The sequence below is a fragment of the Saccostrea cucullata genome, unplaced genomic scaffold (assembly GCF_032062105.1).
Source record: "Saccostrea cucullata isolate Sc308-1 unplaced genomic scaffold, CSIRO_AGI_Scuc_v1 ctg2432, whole genome shotgun sequence".
Lineage (NCBI taxonomy): Eukaryota > Metazoa > Mollusca > Bivalvia > Ostreida > Ostreidae > Saccostrea > Saccostrea cuccullata.
The window spans coordinates 1-16,180 of NW_026935896.1; the positions used below are offsets into that span (position 1 = coordinate 1).

Below are 16,180 nucleotides of genomic sequence, written 5' to 3' on the forward strand. Positions count from 1 at the left end.
AATATCTTAACATATGGGTATGTAAGTACTGAATGATAACCAACATTCAACTTTAATCCATATTTTCTCAATATCTTTTTATTTATTATGTTTGAGGTAAAGTTAAAAGCTGAATTTTGTATGTGTTTTAGAAGGAGCACTCTGTGAAATTTGATCAGCGGTGTAAATACATTAAAAAGAGTGTTATGCTTTTTAACTAGCCCTATTGTCTTTTAAGAGAGGTGTTTTTAAAGACTTCTTTTTTGCATGGAAAATTATTTCAATTGACATGTAGACTAAAGCGCTACTCTTTAGCACATCACAGAAAAATATTTGGACAATTTTGTCAAGGAATAAAAGATGATATTTGAAAGGTAGTATCCATCTTTGCATGTTTTCTTTTTTACAAGTAATTTTTTATGTTTAGATAAATATGAATTAATAATGAAAACATTTTTATTACATATCAATACAAATCTAATAAAAACAAGCATATATGTTTTTACATAATATGGCAAGACTGTAGACTCCGGGATACAGATAATTAAGATGAATCATTATCATTGCAATTAGTGTCTCTAGCAAAGATTGATTGATTGATTGTGTATTACTTAACGTCCCTTTCAATAATTTTTCACTCATACGAAGGCAGTTACACAGACGACAGGCGCTGCAACATAGCAGTGCAAAATTTACATAAACGTAAGATACGGTCAAAGCCATTAAACATCAGATCACAAAAATGATGAAAGCAGAATAAATTAGAATTCAAGAAACATTTAATCTCGTATATTGTGAAATCACTAATTTTCATGGTGTTAATTTTCGTTGTTTTCAAGTATGAAGAGACCCACGAATTAAAGTCCACCACGAAATATATTTTTTTTTACTTACACTACTCAACTTTTCTTTAAATTTAATAAATAACAGTGTTTGTTTAACTCAATGGTTCATTTTAAGGACAGATGATACAAACAAACTTTTGTCATAAAAATTGCAAATAACAACCTTAGTCATGTTTCAATGAGTAAAAATGAACACGTTTGACCGCATAGATTTTATTATTTTTTTTATTCAAAGTTTCACAAAATTGGAGAGAGAATATTGAAAACACGTTTGGCTTTCCAGAAATCCCTAAGCTCAAGATTAAAAAAAAATGACTTGTCTTTTCAGTTTATTTTCATTTTCAATACCATGACCTGTTTGCAAATACAAGTACAACACTGACTAATTCTTTTATACATATTGTCAATTAAATTGTAGTTTTCATCACACTTAATAGTACCTCGATTTCTTAGTTTATCAAGACTTGAAAAGGAGCATACTGCGGTTATGACCAATCGACTTTGGGATGATATTAACTCCATCATGGGAAATAAGTATACCTCTATTTTCAGAGGACAGTGTTGCCTATGCCCTAAACAAATATCATTTAAACATACTTTTGAGAATGTTTTCTGTTTGACATCTTCAGATTAATTTTTTAACTTACTATTTTCTTTAACCTTTGTATTAGGAAAGTTAATCACAAATTCAATTAAATTTGATGTATTTTTTTCTTTCAGGAACTTGGCTGGCCATCCAAAATTGTCACCGATAAGTTTTGGGTTGTTGTTTTTGGCTCTTTTTCTGTACCTTATTAGTTTAGCAGCCCCCTACTGGGCGTTTGGAATTACCGACAAAAACGTACAGGTTAGCATTGGAGTCTGGATGTACTGCCTGACGAATATCACTCAAATAGAGTGCCATTATATTGGCCAGTTCCATTTACTGACAGATGTTCAGAAAGGTACGTATTGATTGAGACTTCAGGCTTATTAAAATGTTAGATCTCCAAAAATATGCTGCAGTTTATCATATACATTCTATGAAATCGTGACACAGTGCCATGTTAATTTCTTATTTAGAATTCTTATGTATTGAGATAACTTTTAATTTACACTTTTTGAAACAATTATTCAAGTTAGGATCAATAATAACCAAATGTAGCGTGCCAAACAACTTACGGGGTGATCTCTGTTCCTTTTTCAGGTTTATTACTGGGGCTTCAAGTTCTGGTTATTGTCGTTTTGGTTTTAATGATGGGAGCAGCCCACATGCTCGGCCGTAAAATAACTCAAAATTATCAAGGAATTTCTTTGACAACTAGTATAACCTTGAGCGGCACTGCAGGTATATTGCAATTTTTTTTTCTTCTACTAATATAATGGATTTGAAATAAAACTTCTTTCTACAGCAAGAAAACAAAACTAAGAAAGAAACCTTGAAATAAAACATCAGAGATTTATGAAAAATATTTTGAATGGATCACTATTGTTAAAATCTTTAGCTTTCCGATGAGACCTACTATTTCATGGGTCGGTTAGGAAACCTCAATGCTCAATGGCCCCGAGTGCCAAGTAAAGGTCGAAATAAGAAACCTTTTTGCAGCTATATGGCGACGTCTTTTTACGAGTGACAAAAATCTCGAACAGGTCGTTAAGAACATTCAATGAATTAATCAGTCATAGTAATTCCTTATTACTGTAAAATTAAACTAACAGATGTCGTCTGCTTGGTGCAGTAGTTAGAGGGTTTCCTCCAGAGCTGAGGAGTAAAGAAGTTATTTTTACATGGCGGAATCGAATCTTTAAAACTTAACCACTGAAAGGGAGAACGTTTTATGAAATTCTGGTTTCTTGTGTGTCAAAGAGAGAAAATACTATTAAGTAAGACCAATGTTCGAACGAGTCCAAAATGCAACTAATATTAAAAAAAACCTTATAAATCTCTAATTTCCTTTTCTATTTTAGTACTTCTGTTACTCGTTGCTACCACTGCTTACGCCGGGAATTTCCACCATGTCCAGTCCTTCGTCCCCGGGGCCCAGCTGGACTTTGCCTATGGATTAAGTATCGGTGTGATGGTTGTTTGTGTTGTTGCAGAAGTTTTTATGATTAAAGAACATGTCAGTGTTCGTGTGACTCCCACTTAGTTTATTTCTCTGTGGCAATAAAACTTTGATGTATTGTGCTCTGATTGACTTTTCAGATGAAATTAAACTCTCTATATTTAAAAGAGCGTTATGGGATAAATTTAATTATTACTAATGCATCAAGTGATTCAAAGACAATTGTAATTTACTAAATTTTTTTTAAAGTGACTTATAATAATAAAGCACTTTTCTACCATGTTTAATGTACTGACATTATCTTCAAAGATTTTCGTTTTTGATTTTTTTTTTCTGTTCAATGAACACTTTCTTGTTCAAAAGGGGAAGTTTTTTTCTTCTAAGGCTCCTGATCCCAACTCTAGAATTTTCAGAGACCCTCGTCACTGATTTGTATAGCTGATAGATTTTTTTCAGATTGATCACTGTTATTTTTATCTTCACCATTTTCATTGTACATGTAAAAATGAATTCAAATTTCCAATATTATTCATATTTATATTTTTTCTGTAAAAATATTTCCTTAGCATTTGGGAATATTTTCCAGCAATGACATAATACTGGTTTCTCTTATACTGTTCTTCTAACTTATCTTTTTTTTTGAATACCGGTATATCTTATTCCTTTGCACTATTTGAAAAAAAAAAAGAAATTATTAGTAAAAATGATACCGGTATTTCATAGAGAAATATTTGAATTGATTCAATTTTAAAAATATTTTAAATTTTCGAATAAAAAGTGTAAAAATTAACCCACGTTTTTTTAAAAATTTTGTATTTAATTTGGTTTCTATTTAGATATTTTGATTATGATGTTTGCTTTTATTAATTATGACTTGTTCTAGAGATGAATAAATCCCCCATATCAAGTACTGTGACGTACGGTACATATAAATAATGTAATATGTAACGCACTGAAACCAACTTTTTACGATTATGATCTGCATGCTTAATTTTCTGAAAAATCTTGCTATTTAATTGACATACATGTACCTTCCTTGGAAGTTGAAAAATACATCAAAGCACAGATTCACTATGTTGACATCCAGAAGACATACATACCACATTTTTGTGAGATCGTAGATCTGAAAATTCGTCTTCATAGCCAATTACATGATATATTTTGGTGAGTAGTACATATGTAAACAAAAAGGATCTTGATCGACATGGTCGAACATTTACTGGAGCCTGCGTGACATTCATTGTATATTCATTGTAGTAAATCAAAAAAATCTTTATCCATTCTTACAACATGCGTAAGACTTCTCCTTTATATTTATCCCATCATCTAACATTCTCCTTGACACATGATGCGTGCGTCAGTCTGTGATTCGAAAACTTGCTAATCATATTCGTAAACTTATGATTCTTAACAAGGCTCTTTGATATCATAGACAATTACTTCTTTAATAAAATCGGTACTCGGTAATTTTCCAATTTTGTGACTGGTCATGGGCAAAATTACTTCTTTAAAAATCACTCCGATTTTAAACACGAATACTCTAATTAAGTTTTCATTCAAATGATTTTGGAGTTTTTCATTGACACCATATATGTAGTCTTCGGAGTAAATTATTTTATAAATAAAAAATGGAATACATTGTGGTGTTATAAACATTAATAAGTAATATGGTCTCTGCTTAATAGTGTATTTTTATTATCTGATATAATTATTGCAGTTTAATGCTAATATTTTTTAAAAGTACATTAGATAATTTTTCAATATTAAGCAATCTTTGTTCACCTCTGGACTGGGGATATAATTGCCTGACGTCACGGCGTCAGGCACTAACTAAGGATCAATATTTCCTAGGTGCGAAGCTAAGAGGTCACAGTTAGCCAGTAAAATTTTGTGCATGCAGATTATCATCGGATTTTGTAACATGCGTTTCAGCAACAACAGTTAGCAGAAAAATAACCATATTGCTGATACAATACATTGATGTATTTTTTCCTTTAGCTTTTTGTGGCAGGTATTTATTTCATGCGAGTTCTTAGAGAGACATGTCCGTTTAACCTTTTTTTCTGCGTTTCTATACTATTTAGTCCATTTGTCTTCTAGGTAAGGGGTGACACAATCATTTCGCGTTAAGATGTCACGTGTGAGTTTTTGCGCCCTTTTCCTGGACTATTCTATTGAATGAAAACTGCATGAATTATATAAAGTCTTAATATTAGGGCTTAAACGATAAATAATAACTGAAATTAACAGAATCAGTTTTGGAGGAAAATACGATACATGTAGTAGACATCTCTATTTTTGAAATCATTAGGTTTTCCTTGAATCTGGTTTACGTATTGCTGATTTTTTTTTCTAAGTGCATTACATTCTCATATGCATGTACCACTCCAACCGATTAAATTATCATAAGTATTTTGTCTCTTCAAAATTCTAAAATTGTTTTAAGTGGGCTCTTCATATTACATAAACAATGATACAATGTATTGGGCATATCCTTTCTCATTTTAGAGTGTTTGTCCATATTTTCTACAAAAACAAAACAGTCCTCGAAAACATGGGTGCATAACGTGTTAACAAACTTCAAAGTTTAAGAAAAATGCGATCAGGAGAGTCGAATATGCTCATCTAAATTCGATAGCTGTCGGGGGGATCGCCCTCTGGATCCTCACCAGGGCTTAACCACGGATCCATTGGGGACATTAGACCCCCAAATCCCCTGCCTACTCTTGCGTCCACATCGTTAGTGGCCTGGCTACGCCACTGCATGGTAACGGTATCTTGGTTTTCCTTTATCCAGGGGCATTTCCCTTATTATTTTGAAATAACGCAGGTTCATAATAAATGTTTACGATCTATGCATTTCTTCCGGTATATCTTGCATCTAAACATTTTATTGTGATTTAAATAAATTTGAAGCAATTCGACCTTTTTATGGGAAAGGAGCAAATCCACACTACAAAATATCTACTCTAGCTACTCAGTATGTATCTCTCCACACATATATGTTTGGAACCTTTTTTCTTTATTCAGCAAGGCATAAAACCTTAATTGGTAGTTCTCATTAACTCTGACTAAAGCAGGTCAATCCATGGATCCAGACAATCCATGGATTTGGAAGAGGTGACTGATGATAAATTAATAACAGGATAGAGCTTTGATGAGATAAGGGTAGATAACATTTTTATAAGGTTTACTGTCGAATTTCCTTTCTAAAACTTGTTTTCGGCATCAACCGTTGAATAGGCCAACAGAGATCACGTGTCTCAAAACATTCATAGGGTGTGTGTATAATTACAAGAGATCCTGTAGTATTCATAATGGAGGCAGTCATGCAGAGCAGTGTTTCAGAAAGGTAAAGTAGCAAACTTACAATCGCTTTCCTTTTGATAAGGAATTCTAAAATAAAAAGCAATACTTTAATACAATTTATCATTGAGTCAAATGCTGACGGATGTTTTTCATACAAATTATGAGTCCATTATTTATACACTGAGTTGACGACGGATTTTTTCCGTTATTTCCTATTCATGACACGGAGCACACGGCGGGTGTGATCGTCAGCAGGGGATGTTCACTCCTCCATGACACCTGATCCCACCATTGATGTTTAAAAGGTCTTTGTTTGCTCAGCTCCTGTTTTGTATTGTTTTATGGACTGTGATATTGAATACTGTTCGTTATCTCCATATCCTTCATTTGTCTCCTAATTTTTTTGTTTTCAAAAGTTTTTAAGAATTTGTAAAATCACAAAAACTTTTCAAAACTCGATAGTATATATAAGATTTTTCAACCTTTTATAAAACCATTCCTCATTAAAGAACAAAATTGCTTTCGATTTGATAAGGAAAATGAATAATACAAAATGTCATAATTTTATTTTCTGAAGGAATTCGTTTCTCTAAAAATAATAGCAAAAAGAATTAAGAAAAAGAGCTTTTTAAATCAATATACAAGGCATTATGCACAACTGCCCAATACTTACTGTCAATATATGTAGCTTGTTAAGATAAACAAATTTTTAACATATGTAAATTTGACGTACAAATCAATCATGAAAAAATATTTTATAGAAATAAAGTACCAAATCGAACACTGTATATTACATTTTCACATATAAATTTGGAGGCAAAACACTTTCAAGTTAAAAAAACCCTGAAATTTTAAAAGAACTGAAATTAAAATCAAAATTACAGTTTACTTACGTGTATATGTATAAATCGATATAAGCTATTCTTTAATCTAAAAATGTGGGGCTTTGCTTTTACTTATATTTTACTACTTTAATTTTGTATTATTTTACAAATTCTTGCATTATTTTTTTTATTCAATTTACCTGACAATTATATTATTATTTTCCCTAATTTTTAGCACTTCAACATTGAGATAACAAAATAAGTGAACATAATTACATAACATAAACATTGCAGATTTTTTGTAAAACATTCACTCACTGATCATGATGCTTTCTTCTCACTCAGAGTACGAGTGCTGTTAAAGAAATAATGTCCTGAACTCTATGACATACAATATAGAAATCATATGTCATTAAGCTTGACTTTCTCTTATGATTTAATCTCTGATGAATTGATGACAGTTAATGTGACCACTTTTCATCATATAGTTTCATTGTGACAAGCTGGAAAACAAGGGCTATTCGAGAAACTGCATTAAAAATGAATGATAAAGAATCATTAAACTAGGGTGAAATTATAAGCTTCATTAAAGCAGCTGTAAAACTTGTTAAGAATGTCATATAAATATACACTGAAATATAGGAAATTAACAGCAACCAATATCTGTTTTATAGACACATGAGCAAGTGGATTTCAATGAACAGAAAATATATAATGGGCATCAAAAATGGGTACCGTCCTTTGCAACTAGGAAATACAACAAATAATGTACTGTTTGCCAGAATTCGAAAAATTATCGCCGATGATGTTTGATTGACTTTCCAACACATAGCAAATTTAATAGGCATCATTTTTGGGGTAGATCACACTGTTTTTACGAAATATTAGACAGTTAAAAAGCTTAGTACTCAATTCGCACCCCATGTTTTGAAAAATGAGTGAAAACGACAGCATAAAAAATTCTATACAATTATTTTAAAAAGTCAGAAATTGTAGTTTTCCACGTTTGTCTGAAATTCAAACAAATAATGATACTTGAATCCATTGCTTTAGAGTTTAAACCCTCAAAACAAATTTAAGATAAGATGCACTTGACAAAAACAGCAAAGATCTGAGAAGAGCAAAGAACTGCAAGAGCACAAAGCCAGTTTTATATGCCATTTTCTTAAATGCTATTGAAATTGTTGTTCAAATTTTTATTCGGGGAAGCAGTTCAATTTCTGGAGGAGTCTAGAAAGCAAAATTTTTGCAAAAAAATCAAAAGTTTTTGAGAGGAAGAAACCAGATTCAGGAATCTACTACATTAAATTGTTCATGACAGCGTCCAAACCTACACGCCCTTTTTAAAAGAGTAAAGGAGTTTGGGGATAAGCAGAAAGGTAATGTTTTGTCACACAAACAATATTCGCCAGGTCTTTCACCCTTTGACTTGTTTCATTTTCCAAACTTGAAAGAAAAAAACCTTTCAGAAAGAAGTGACAAGTCAAGGAAATCATAGGATTTGCCGTATTTTAGTATACGAAGTGGCATAGTCAAAAATGTGTTATAAAAACAATCAGAAATGGGATAAAAAATATTATGGACATGTGTTTTACTTAAAAGAAAATATTTAAATGAAATCATTAGGACTAAATGATTCAAAAGCGTTTTTTTTTCTCTCCGAGCATCGACGACATTATTTATTAAACAAACCTTGTATACTCAATTTTTGATACGACGCATGCTACTCATTGATAAATTGATGATATACGTTTAAAGTCGACATTTAGTAAATTTTATGGTCGTTATAATGAGCTAGTGAGCAATTTAACGTAACATTGGTTCGTATTTTTGGCTGATGTTTCATAGAATTGTTAGTCCTTTGTTTTTTTTATATACTGAATTAACTACGGAAAGTTCCGTCTTTCTTATCAATACATAGGAGTCACGGCGGGTATTACCGGTCAACAGGGGATACTTACTTCTCATACACACCCTGATCCACCTCTGAAATTTCCAGGGGGTCCGTGTTTATACCCTCTTCACATATTTTTATTGGTTATAGATTTTTTTTTTTAGATCGATCGTTTTTCGTTATCTTTACCATAAATCAATTTGCTAGAATTCATTCTTCTTTGCAGGCCCTCGGGTACATCAAAGATTCTTCGGGGAGGATTTGTGCTGCTGTTGGCTGCCATTTCATTTTACTTCATTGCTTTAGCATCCCCTTATTGGGTACACAAATCTGAGGGGGACCAATTTACCAGCCTTGGTATCTGGAATTATTGTGATAACAATCTAAATGTGTACAGGGACGTTGATTATCAAACCTGGTGTGCGAGCGTCCTTAGTTACCCATACCTGACAGCGCTTAATTCTGGTAAGGAAATAAAGATAGAATGCTTTAAAAAAAACATACGTCTTTAGAGCTTAGATAAAATAATCAGAAAAATAGCAACACACTATATCTTACTTTAGTTCACAAAGTCTCTTCTTCGCTCATAAAACATAAAGGTTTTATGCTTTAAATAAGATTTTACTTTCATTTTTTGATTAAACTGAAACAAATAGTTCTAGAAGGCAGTTTTTACCTTGAAAAAAATATTGATACATGAAACATACATTTTCATGGATTTCATTTGTCTGTTAGGTTTGTTGCGGACTCTACAGGCAGTGGCAGTCATAGTGTTGTTTTTATTAATAACAACAACATTCGCCTTGGGTCTAAAAATGTTTCGACTGAAAGACAAATCCATCTTATTGGTAGTGAGCATGATTGCCAATGCTGTTGCAGGTATGTTATAGACCACTGTGTTATAATAATTTAGTCCTATAGGGAACTCGCAATGAATGTTATAGAGATATAACGAACACTTGCAACAATGCAGACCAGAAGGAGAGCAAACACAGGCCTCCAAAAACATCAGAGGTGGGATTAAGTGCCATGGAGGAGTAAGCGTCCATTAGCATCCGACTTAATGGATGAACCCCTCCGCCCATCCCCAGCGTAAAAAGATTTAAATGGTTAGCAAAAATAAGAAAATTAGTAAAGCTACGCATTTACTTTTAATTTTGATGATTGATTCCAATTATACATTTAGCCCTCTGGTGTCGTTTATGTCATTGGTACTGAAAGAAGTTGGCATTGGAATAAGTTGGCCTCTACCCCCCCCCCCCCCCCCCCACTCCTCCCTATTTCACCTCAATGCGATGTATTCGTGATTTAGAGATAGTAAAATGAAATATGTAAAAACAAGTTAAAATTGGCGTCATGGGAAAATCTTGTCAAAATTTCTTATTTGGGATGAATTCTGTGATACTTTTATGGTGTTTATTTTTTTTTTTAATTTCGAGATACATGTAGCCTGGCCAGTGTTATATATGCACTTACTTAAAGGGAATAATTGTGCAAAATAATGTATTCAAAGTGATCTTTTTTTCAGTCTTTTTCCTCCTCGTTATAATAGCTGGAGTCGCCGGAGCTTTGTCTCTGATCCGGGAAGTTGTACCAGGCGGCCATTTACACGTGTCTTTTGCCTTTGCTGTCCTTGCAATGATTACTTGTATCGTTGGAGAAGTGCTCATTTGTATCGAAAGGTACAAAATTAGAAATCAATTTAACTCATAAAATTTGAAAAGATATTTCATCAGTCATTTACGAAAAAAAAAAACAAAGCCTTGTAAATGAATATATTGTTGATTCTTGTTTCTATGTACGGAATGCAAAAAATTGTTCTAAAATTAGTTTATGTCGATTTAAAAAAAAGGGAGAGAAGAAAACAGATGCTACCACTACTTAAGTATTTACAAGTATTAAATCGTGAAAAAAAATTGCTAAAAAAAAAGAGGGAGATGTACTACTAGTATAAGTGCAAAGACTCAGACTAGCACAATATGCCAACATGAAAACAATACATTAACCATATGTCTGCAATGCAAACAATCTTTAATTCTATTCTTGTCTTTTTTTTGTATGTTTTTATGTACATCTAACAAACAATTTCGTTTTTCCATTTTTTATATTCTATGTGTATTCTTCTTTCTGTTATAGAACTCATCAAGCCAGATTTTTATAAGAACTTAAGTTTTGCTTCATTATGATATATAAAATAAAATAATTGAGTACATACTCCTTATATTGTTATTCAGTTATAATAACAGATATGCAAATATGAAACAATGTTTTAGGTAATGCAATATTCAACATTTTATCCCTTTTCGTTACAAAAACTTGTGTACACAATAATTATTATTGTGCGAATGAATAAAAACTACATACTACAGTTGCCGCAAAATCCCTATATTGTTAAATATATTTCCTGAAGTATTTTATACATTTTGACACATGAACTACAGGCGATTGACGTTTTTACCCATTCTTATCATAGATAAAAATTTCTACATACTATAATAATTGAGGGATTTTTTTTTTTATCTATGAACAGAAAGGTTAAGGATTCACTTGTTTATTAAGGAAATTTAATTTTATTATTAAAAACCAAATGAATGTTAATTTTAATTATAGTTTTTCAAACACCCACCCTAGTAAATATATAAGCGCATCTTTCTTATATAGCCATGAGTAGAGTTGAATTTTAAATAACAATCTTTTTGTTACTTAATAGTCAGTTTGAAAATCAGAGAACCTAGATTTTAAAACAGTTATAAAAAAATAAAGGATTTTAATCTCTTATTCATTTATCAGAAAAATGTTCCAATGCTGTTCTTGAAAAAAATATATTTAAAAAACTCTTTTCTATATCTCTTCATTCATTAAACATCAAACCGCTATTCTGGTCCCGACTTTGTTTACTCCTGAGATGCCATTATACTGAAGTTATTTAAGGAATGAAGCTTATTTCAACATTTGTTATACGATATAACATAACTTGGGACAGTTTACGCTTTATTATAAAAAAGCGTAAACTGTCCCAAGTTATGATATATCGTACAACATAAGTTGAAATAAGCTTCATTCCTTATAATTTAATTTAAATGTAGACATTGAGACAATTTTTCCTTTTTTTCCTTCGGAAAATGGCTTCAAATATCGCATATTTTCAAACTTAAGGTAGGATTCTTCTCACATTTCTTGTATTCAAAAATTGATGAAATTTTCACAGAATTAAGAGGACAATATCACTAAGTGATGGTATCAAGTGAGATTAAATTTGACCGTTTGATATTAGAGGCAGGGTCAGGTAAAGGTCATTACCTTTTTTCCTGGACATTAAGAATAAAAAATTCCTGTTTCCAATCATACGATCCCTACTAGTAATTCAAAAGATTTATTGTTTTTCTTTTTGCATAAAAAGATACTACCATATAATGCCTATATGATGATAGTAGCAAATTGACATGGATAATATAAATAAAATGGATATTTGCTAATCCGAATTTCCTCCACTTTTCTTAATTTTTTTTTAGGATTTATTAGTTATTAGTTATTTTTATATGCTTCCTATATTTAACTTTTCCCAATTTTCACATATAGTAAAGTTGTCACATAAAGGTACAAAATTATACAAAAACTAAAAGTTTTGATCGTTTACTAAGAGAGAAATAACACTTTTTACGGATTTTTGGCTCAAATCTGTACTTAGATTTGAAGCATTTAAAAGCCTACATAGTTCTAGTATGTGTGAAAAATCTTTTTTATTAGATATATTTTGAAATTTAGTCCCTTAATGACCCTTATTATTAATTTAACTTACATTTGAAAAATTCGTCTAGTCTTTTTCATATAGATAAGATATAAGATATAAGATATTTTCATATGCCACTATTCCGCCAAAAATATAGTCCCTGCATGCTAGTTTTTAAACGCAGTTTACCATTTCTATTTAAAATTGTATAATTGTGACGAGGAAAGAAAAATATGGTCTTTTAAATCTCTTACATCAAAATATACGAGGGTTGTCCCAAAATTCCGTAGACAAGCGTTGTTTTGTAGGAACCCTATGTCATACATTAATGAAACTTCGTAAATAGATTAAACCAACACTATGTAATAAATTTATGGACAAATATGGAGTAACTACACAAATTATTAAAATCTAAAAGACACATCACATTGTCTGGTTTAGGTAGGCGGCGCAATACCCAAGAGTTGCAATTAAAATTTGGTATATTATATTTAAAATCCTACGGAAACGTAATTACTACCCCGTATTTTTTTAATGGAAATGAAAATTCTTAATACTGTTCTATTAACTACATTTCACCAATTTGCTGTTTATGCTTTGATAAATATGATTTGTATAACGTTTTATATACATGAGGTTGAAATCCGACTTTCTGAAAAATGGCGGCTGCGTTGGCACAGGCGACGCACTGGACTATGATCAAGTGTTTTGATCCTGAATTCACTCTTACAAAAACGTACCAGTTATAACGGTTTGGTAGACTAGGAAACTTTTTCTCATCCTGAGTATTTAAAATGATGAAACGGTTTCTCAATGTATATGTAAATAACAGTGGCTAAAATAAAAGAAGGGGCTAAGAAATGGGCAAGAGTTCCATTGAGCTACTCCCTTAGAGAAAACAGACGAATAGCCCGTAGAAATGTAGCGTTTTCAAATTATTATTATTTCATACCTGTTCATGCATATACTTTGTTTACATATTTTAATGTTTGATCATATCATAGTAATTATTTCACATTTATAACTACATGTATAACCGTTTCGCTTAATTTAAGAATTAGACTCTGGTAATTGAAATATTCTCTCCAAAAATTTGAACTGTTGACATTTGTATTTTTTGACGTTGCAGATTGCTCCGGGTGGTAGAGAACGATATCACTTTAAATATTATTACTCGAAAAGTTTTCAAGTAAACATCATAAAACTTCGTAATTTATCTGCCAAGAACACGCTTTATCCACCCTGAAAATTTTATTAAGATACATTAATTTCTTTAAAAGATATGAGCTCAGTCTACGAAATTTTGGGACAACCCTAGTATAAGACATATCAACTAATGTACTTTGAATTTCCATCTAGTCAGAAACCAGGGAAGAATCTTACCTATAACGTCAAGCGGAGTAATACGTTTTTGACTTAACTCATTGTGCCGTAGGCAAGTTATGTTCTACAAAATGGATAAAAGCGTTTAACCAATCAAATGACGTGTTACAACTAAAATTTAATTATTATTGTATGATTTCATTTGTACGGTACGGCGCCGCTGGAGGGCCAGATAAAAAAAATATTTTTATTTGTTCGGACAAATTAGAAATTCGTTCGGACGAATTAGATATTCGTTCGTACAAATTAGAAATTCGTTCGGACGAATTAGTTATTTGTTCGGACGAATTCGTTATTTGTTCGGACGAATTAGATATTCGTTCGGACAAAATAGAAATTCGTTCGGACGAATTAGAAATTTGTTCGGACAAATAAGTTATTTGTTCGGACAAATTAGATATTTGTTCGGAAAAATTAGAAGTTCGTTCGGACGAATTAGTTATTTGTTCGGACGAATAAAATATTCGTTCGGACGAATTAGTTATTTGTTCGGACGAATTAGATATTTGTTCGGACCAATTAGTTATTTGTTCGGACAAATTAGAAATTCGTTCGGACGAATTAGGAATTTGTTCGGACAAATTAGTTATTTGTTCGAACGGATTAGATATTGTTTGGACAAATAGTTGTTTGCACAAATTTTCTTGTATAGAGAGATATACAATTTGTCTGTTTAGGAGGATTCATCCCTTTTTAATACATAAATAGCTCTTTGGACCATGACATACACACGTTGCAACTAGACATGTGCTATTAAAGTCGGGTATGTTAATTGTAAATATTCGGAAATAATGGTTCTATACCGGTATATATTATAGGCCTAAAGTCTGCCATTCTGAAAGAGTATTATTTGAGAGCCCACTAGTAAATTCAAAGGGTCAGTTACTTCTTATCAAACATCTTTTCATTCCCATCCCTGACACACTCATAAGATTTGTCGTAAATAAATATCATCTGGTTCTACCAGACCAACTTTTGCTGGTGGTGTTAAATTGGTAACACTGGGGTGCCAGTGGTCAGATACCGCTTCTTTGAAAAGATGAGATCCACTCCTTAAGGTTTTATTCATACTGCAGGCAATTGGTGCGGGAAAAAATTGGCATTGAAAAAGTAAGCCCCCCCCCGAAATAGGACTGTCAACTTTGGGCAACTTTTCCTGTAACCCCCCTTTTTTTGCTTGTCAACTTTTCATGTAAGTATTTTTTTTTCTCAGCCCCCCCCCACTTTCAAAAACGCTGCTACGTGGCTGTATTGTATATATATTAAATAAACTTCGGACTCAAAATATGAAGCCTCTCATTCGATGGGTCTTAATTTTTTTTTAAGGTGGTGCTTACGTACTAGCTAGAACATTTGTAGTTTTGCTTCTACACCGCTGTTCCTTAAGTATGTTGTGATAAAGGAACAAAAAGAGGGAATCTCATAAGTCCATCTCCAATGGATTCTTTCTAAGATCGTTAAAAACTATTATTAAGTATCTATATATATTTTATATTAAATATCAGAAAAGCGCATGAATTAAAACATGCAGGTATAATATTGACCAAATTAAACAAACGCCCCTTTCCGGGAAAAGGATAAAAAAAAATAGATGAATGCATGTACGTTCCTAGAAAGTGCAGTAAAAATTAAAAACACATCATAATTTAATGCAAGTTAAGCTTCTCAATGATTAAGACAATCGATCGTTTTTAAATAGAGGAGGGGGGGTGTTACTTGAAAATATTTTGACATTCATTCATTCATGATTTATTTTCCCAATAAATGGGGTTGGTTTCATAATTCCCCTTTCTAGTGAGTCATTGGCCTATCAAACCTTCGAACTGGCATTCAACTGTAAAAGCGTATAAACAAAATTAAGAAATGCTGAAAGTGAAATTAAATAGTTTGTTCGATTACATGTACCTCTCCAATAAGGGGAGGGGGCTATAATTATGCACTGTAAATCAATGGACTAGGGAATATACCAGATTGACCTGTTGACATCTTAATTCAACAGCTCGCGATTCATAGGAACAACCTGAGATCAATACGAACAGGTTCATTTTTTGTGAAATTTTCTTAATTCACAAACAGGAATATTTAATTAAAAACTCAATGAGGATTTTTTTTTCATTTTATACACCGCATATGTACCAGATTGATTGATTGAATGTTTTACGCCGAATCGG

At 31.9% G+C, this 16,180-nt stretch overlaps 2 protein-coding genes across 3 annotated transcripts; both read left to right on the top strand.

The window, feature by feature from the left end:
• Positions 1-263: 263 nt before the first annotated feature.
• LOC134244131 (uncharacterized) lies at positions 264-3,321 on the top strand. 2 transcript variants are annotated; one of them, XM_062726407.1, is made up of 4 exons: positions 264-353; positions 1,545-1,768; positions 2,011-2,151; positions 2,772-3,321. In XM_062726407.1, exons 1-4 carry the CDS (start codon positions 340-342, stop codon positions 2,951-2,953), a joined length of 561 nt encoding a protein of 186 aa, XP_062582391.1. In that variant the 5' UTR covers positions 264-339; the 3' UTR covers positions 2,954-3,321. The 2 variants fall into 2 exon arrangements, with proteins under 2 accessions (XP_062582391.1, XP_062582392.1); XM_062726408.1 differs by lacking the exon at positions 2,011-2,151.
• A 2,847-nt stretch (positions 3,322-6,168) lies between these two features.
• Positions 6,169-11,057, top strand: LOC134244132 (uncharacterized). The gene is made up of 5 exons (XM_062726409.1): positions 6,169-6,221; positions 9,123-9,361; positions 9,632-9,775; positions 10,425-10,578; positions 11,033-11,057. The coding sequence occupies exons 1-5, from the start codon at positions 6,187-6,189 to the stop codon at positions 11,055-11,057; spliced, it is 597 nt and encodes a 198-aa protein (XP_062582393.1). The 5' UTR covers positions 6,169-6,186.
• Positions 11,058-16,180: the final 5,123 nt, after the last annotated feature.

What these genes read in the sequence shown, in the direction of transcription:
- LOC134244131 (XM_062726407.1), top strand. An exon ending in ACTGACAGATGTTCAGAAAG is followed by an intron (nt 1,769 to 2,010) that starts GTACGTATTGAT and finishes TTCCTTTTTCAG; the next exon opens with GTTTATTACTGGGGCTTCAA. An exon ending in AACCTTGAGCGGCACTGCAG is followed by an intron (nt 2,152 to 2,771) that starts GTATATTGCAAT and finishes TTTCTATTTTAG; the next exon opens with TACTTCTGTTACTCGTTGCT.
- LOC134244132 (XM_062726409.1), top strand. Translation starts at nt 6,187, where the DNA reads ATGGAGGCAGTCATGCAGAGCAGTGTTTCAGAAAG. An exon ending in CAGAGCAGTGTTTCAGAAAG is followed by an intron (nt 6,222 to 9,122) that starts GTAAAGTAGCAA and finishes TCTTCTTTGCAG; the next exon opens with GCCCTCGGGTACATCAAAGA. An exon ending in GTGCTCATTTGTATCGAAAG is followed by an intron (nt 10,579 to 11,032) that starts GTACAAAATTAG and finishes TTTCTGTTATAG; the next exon opens with AACTCATCAAGCCAGATTTT.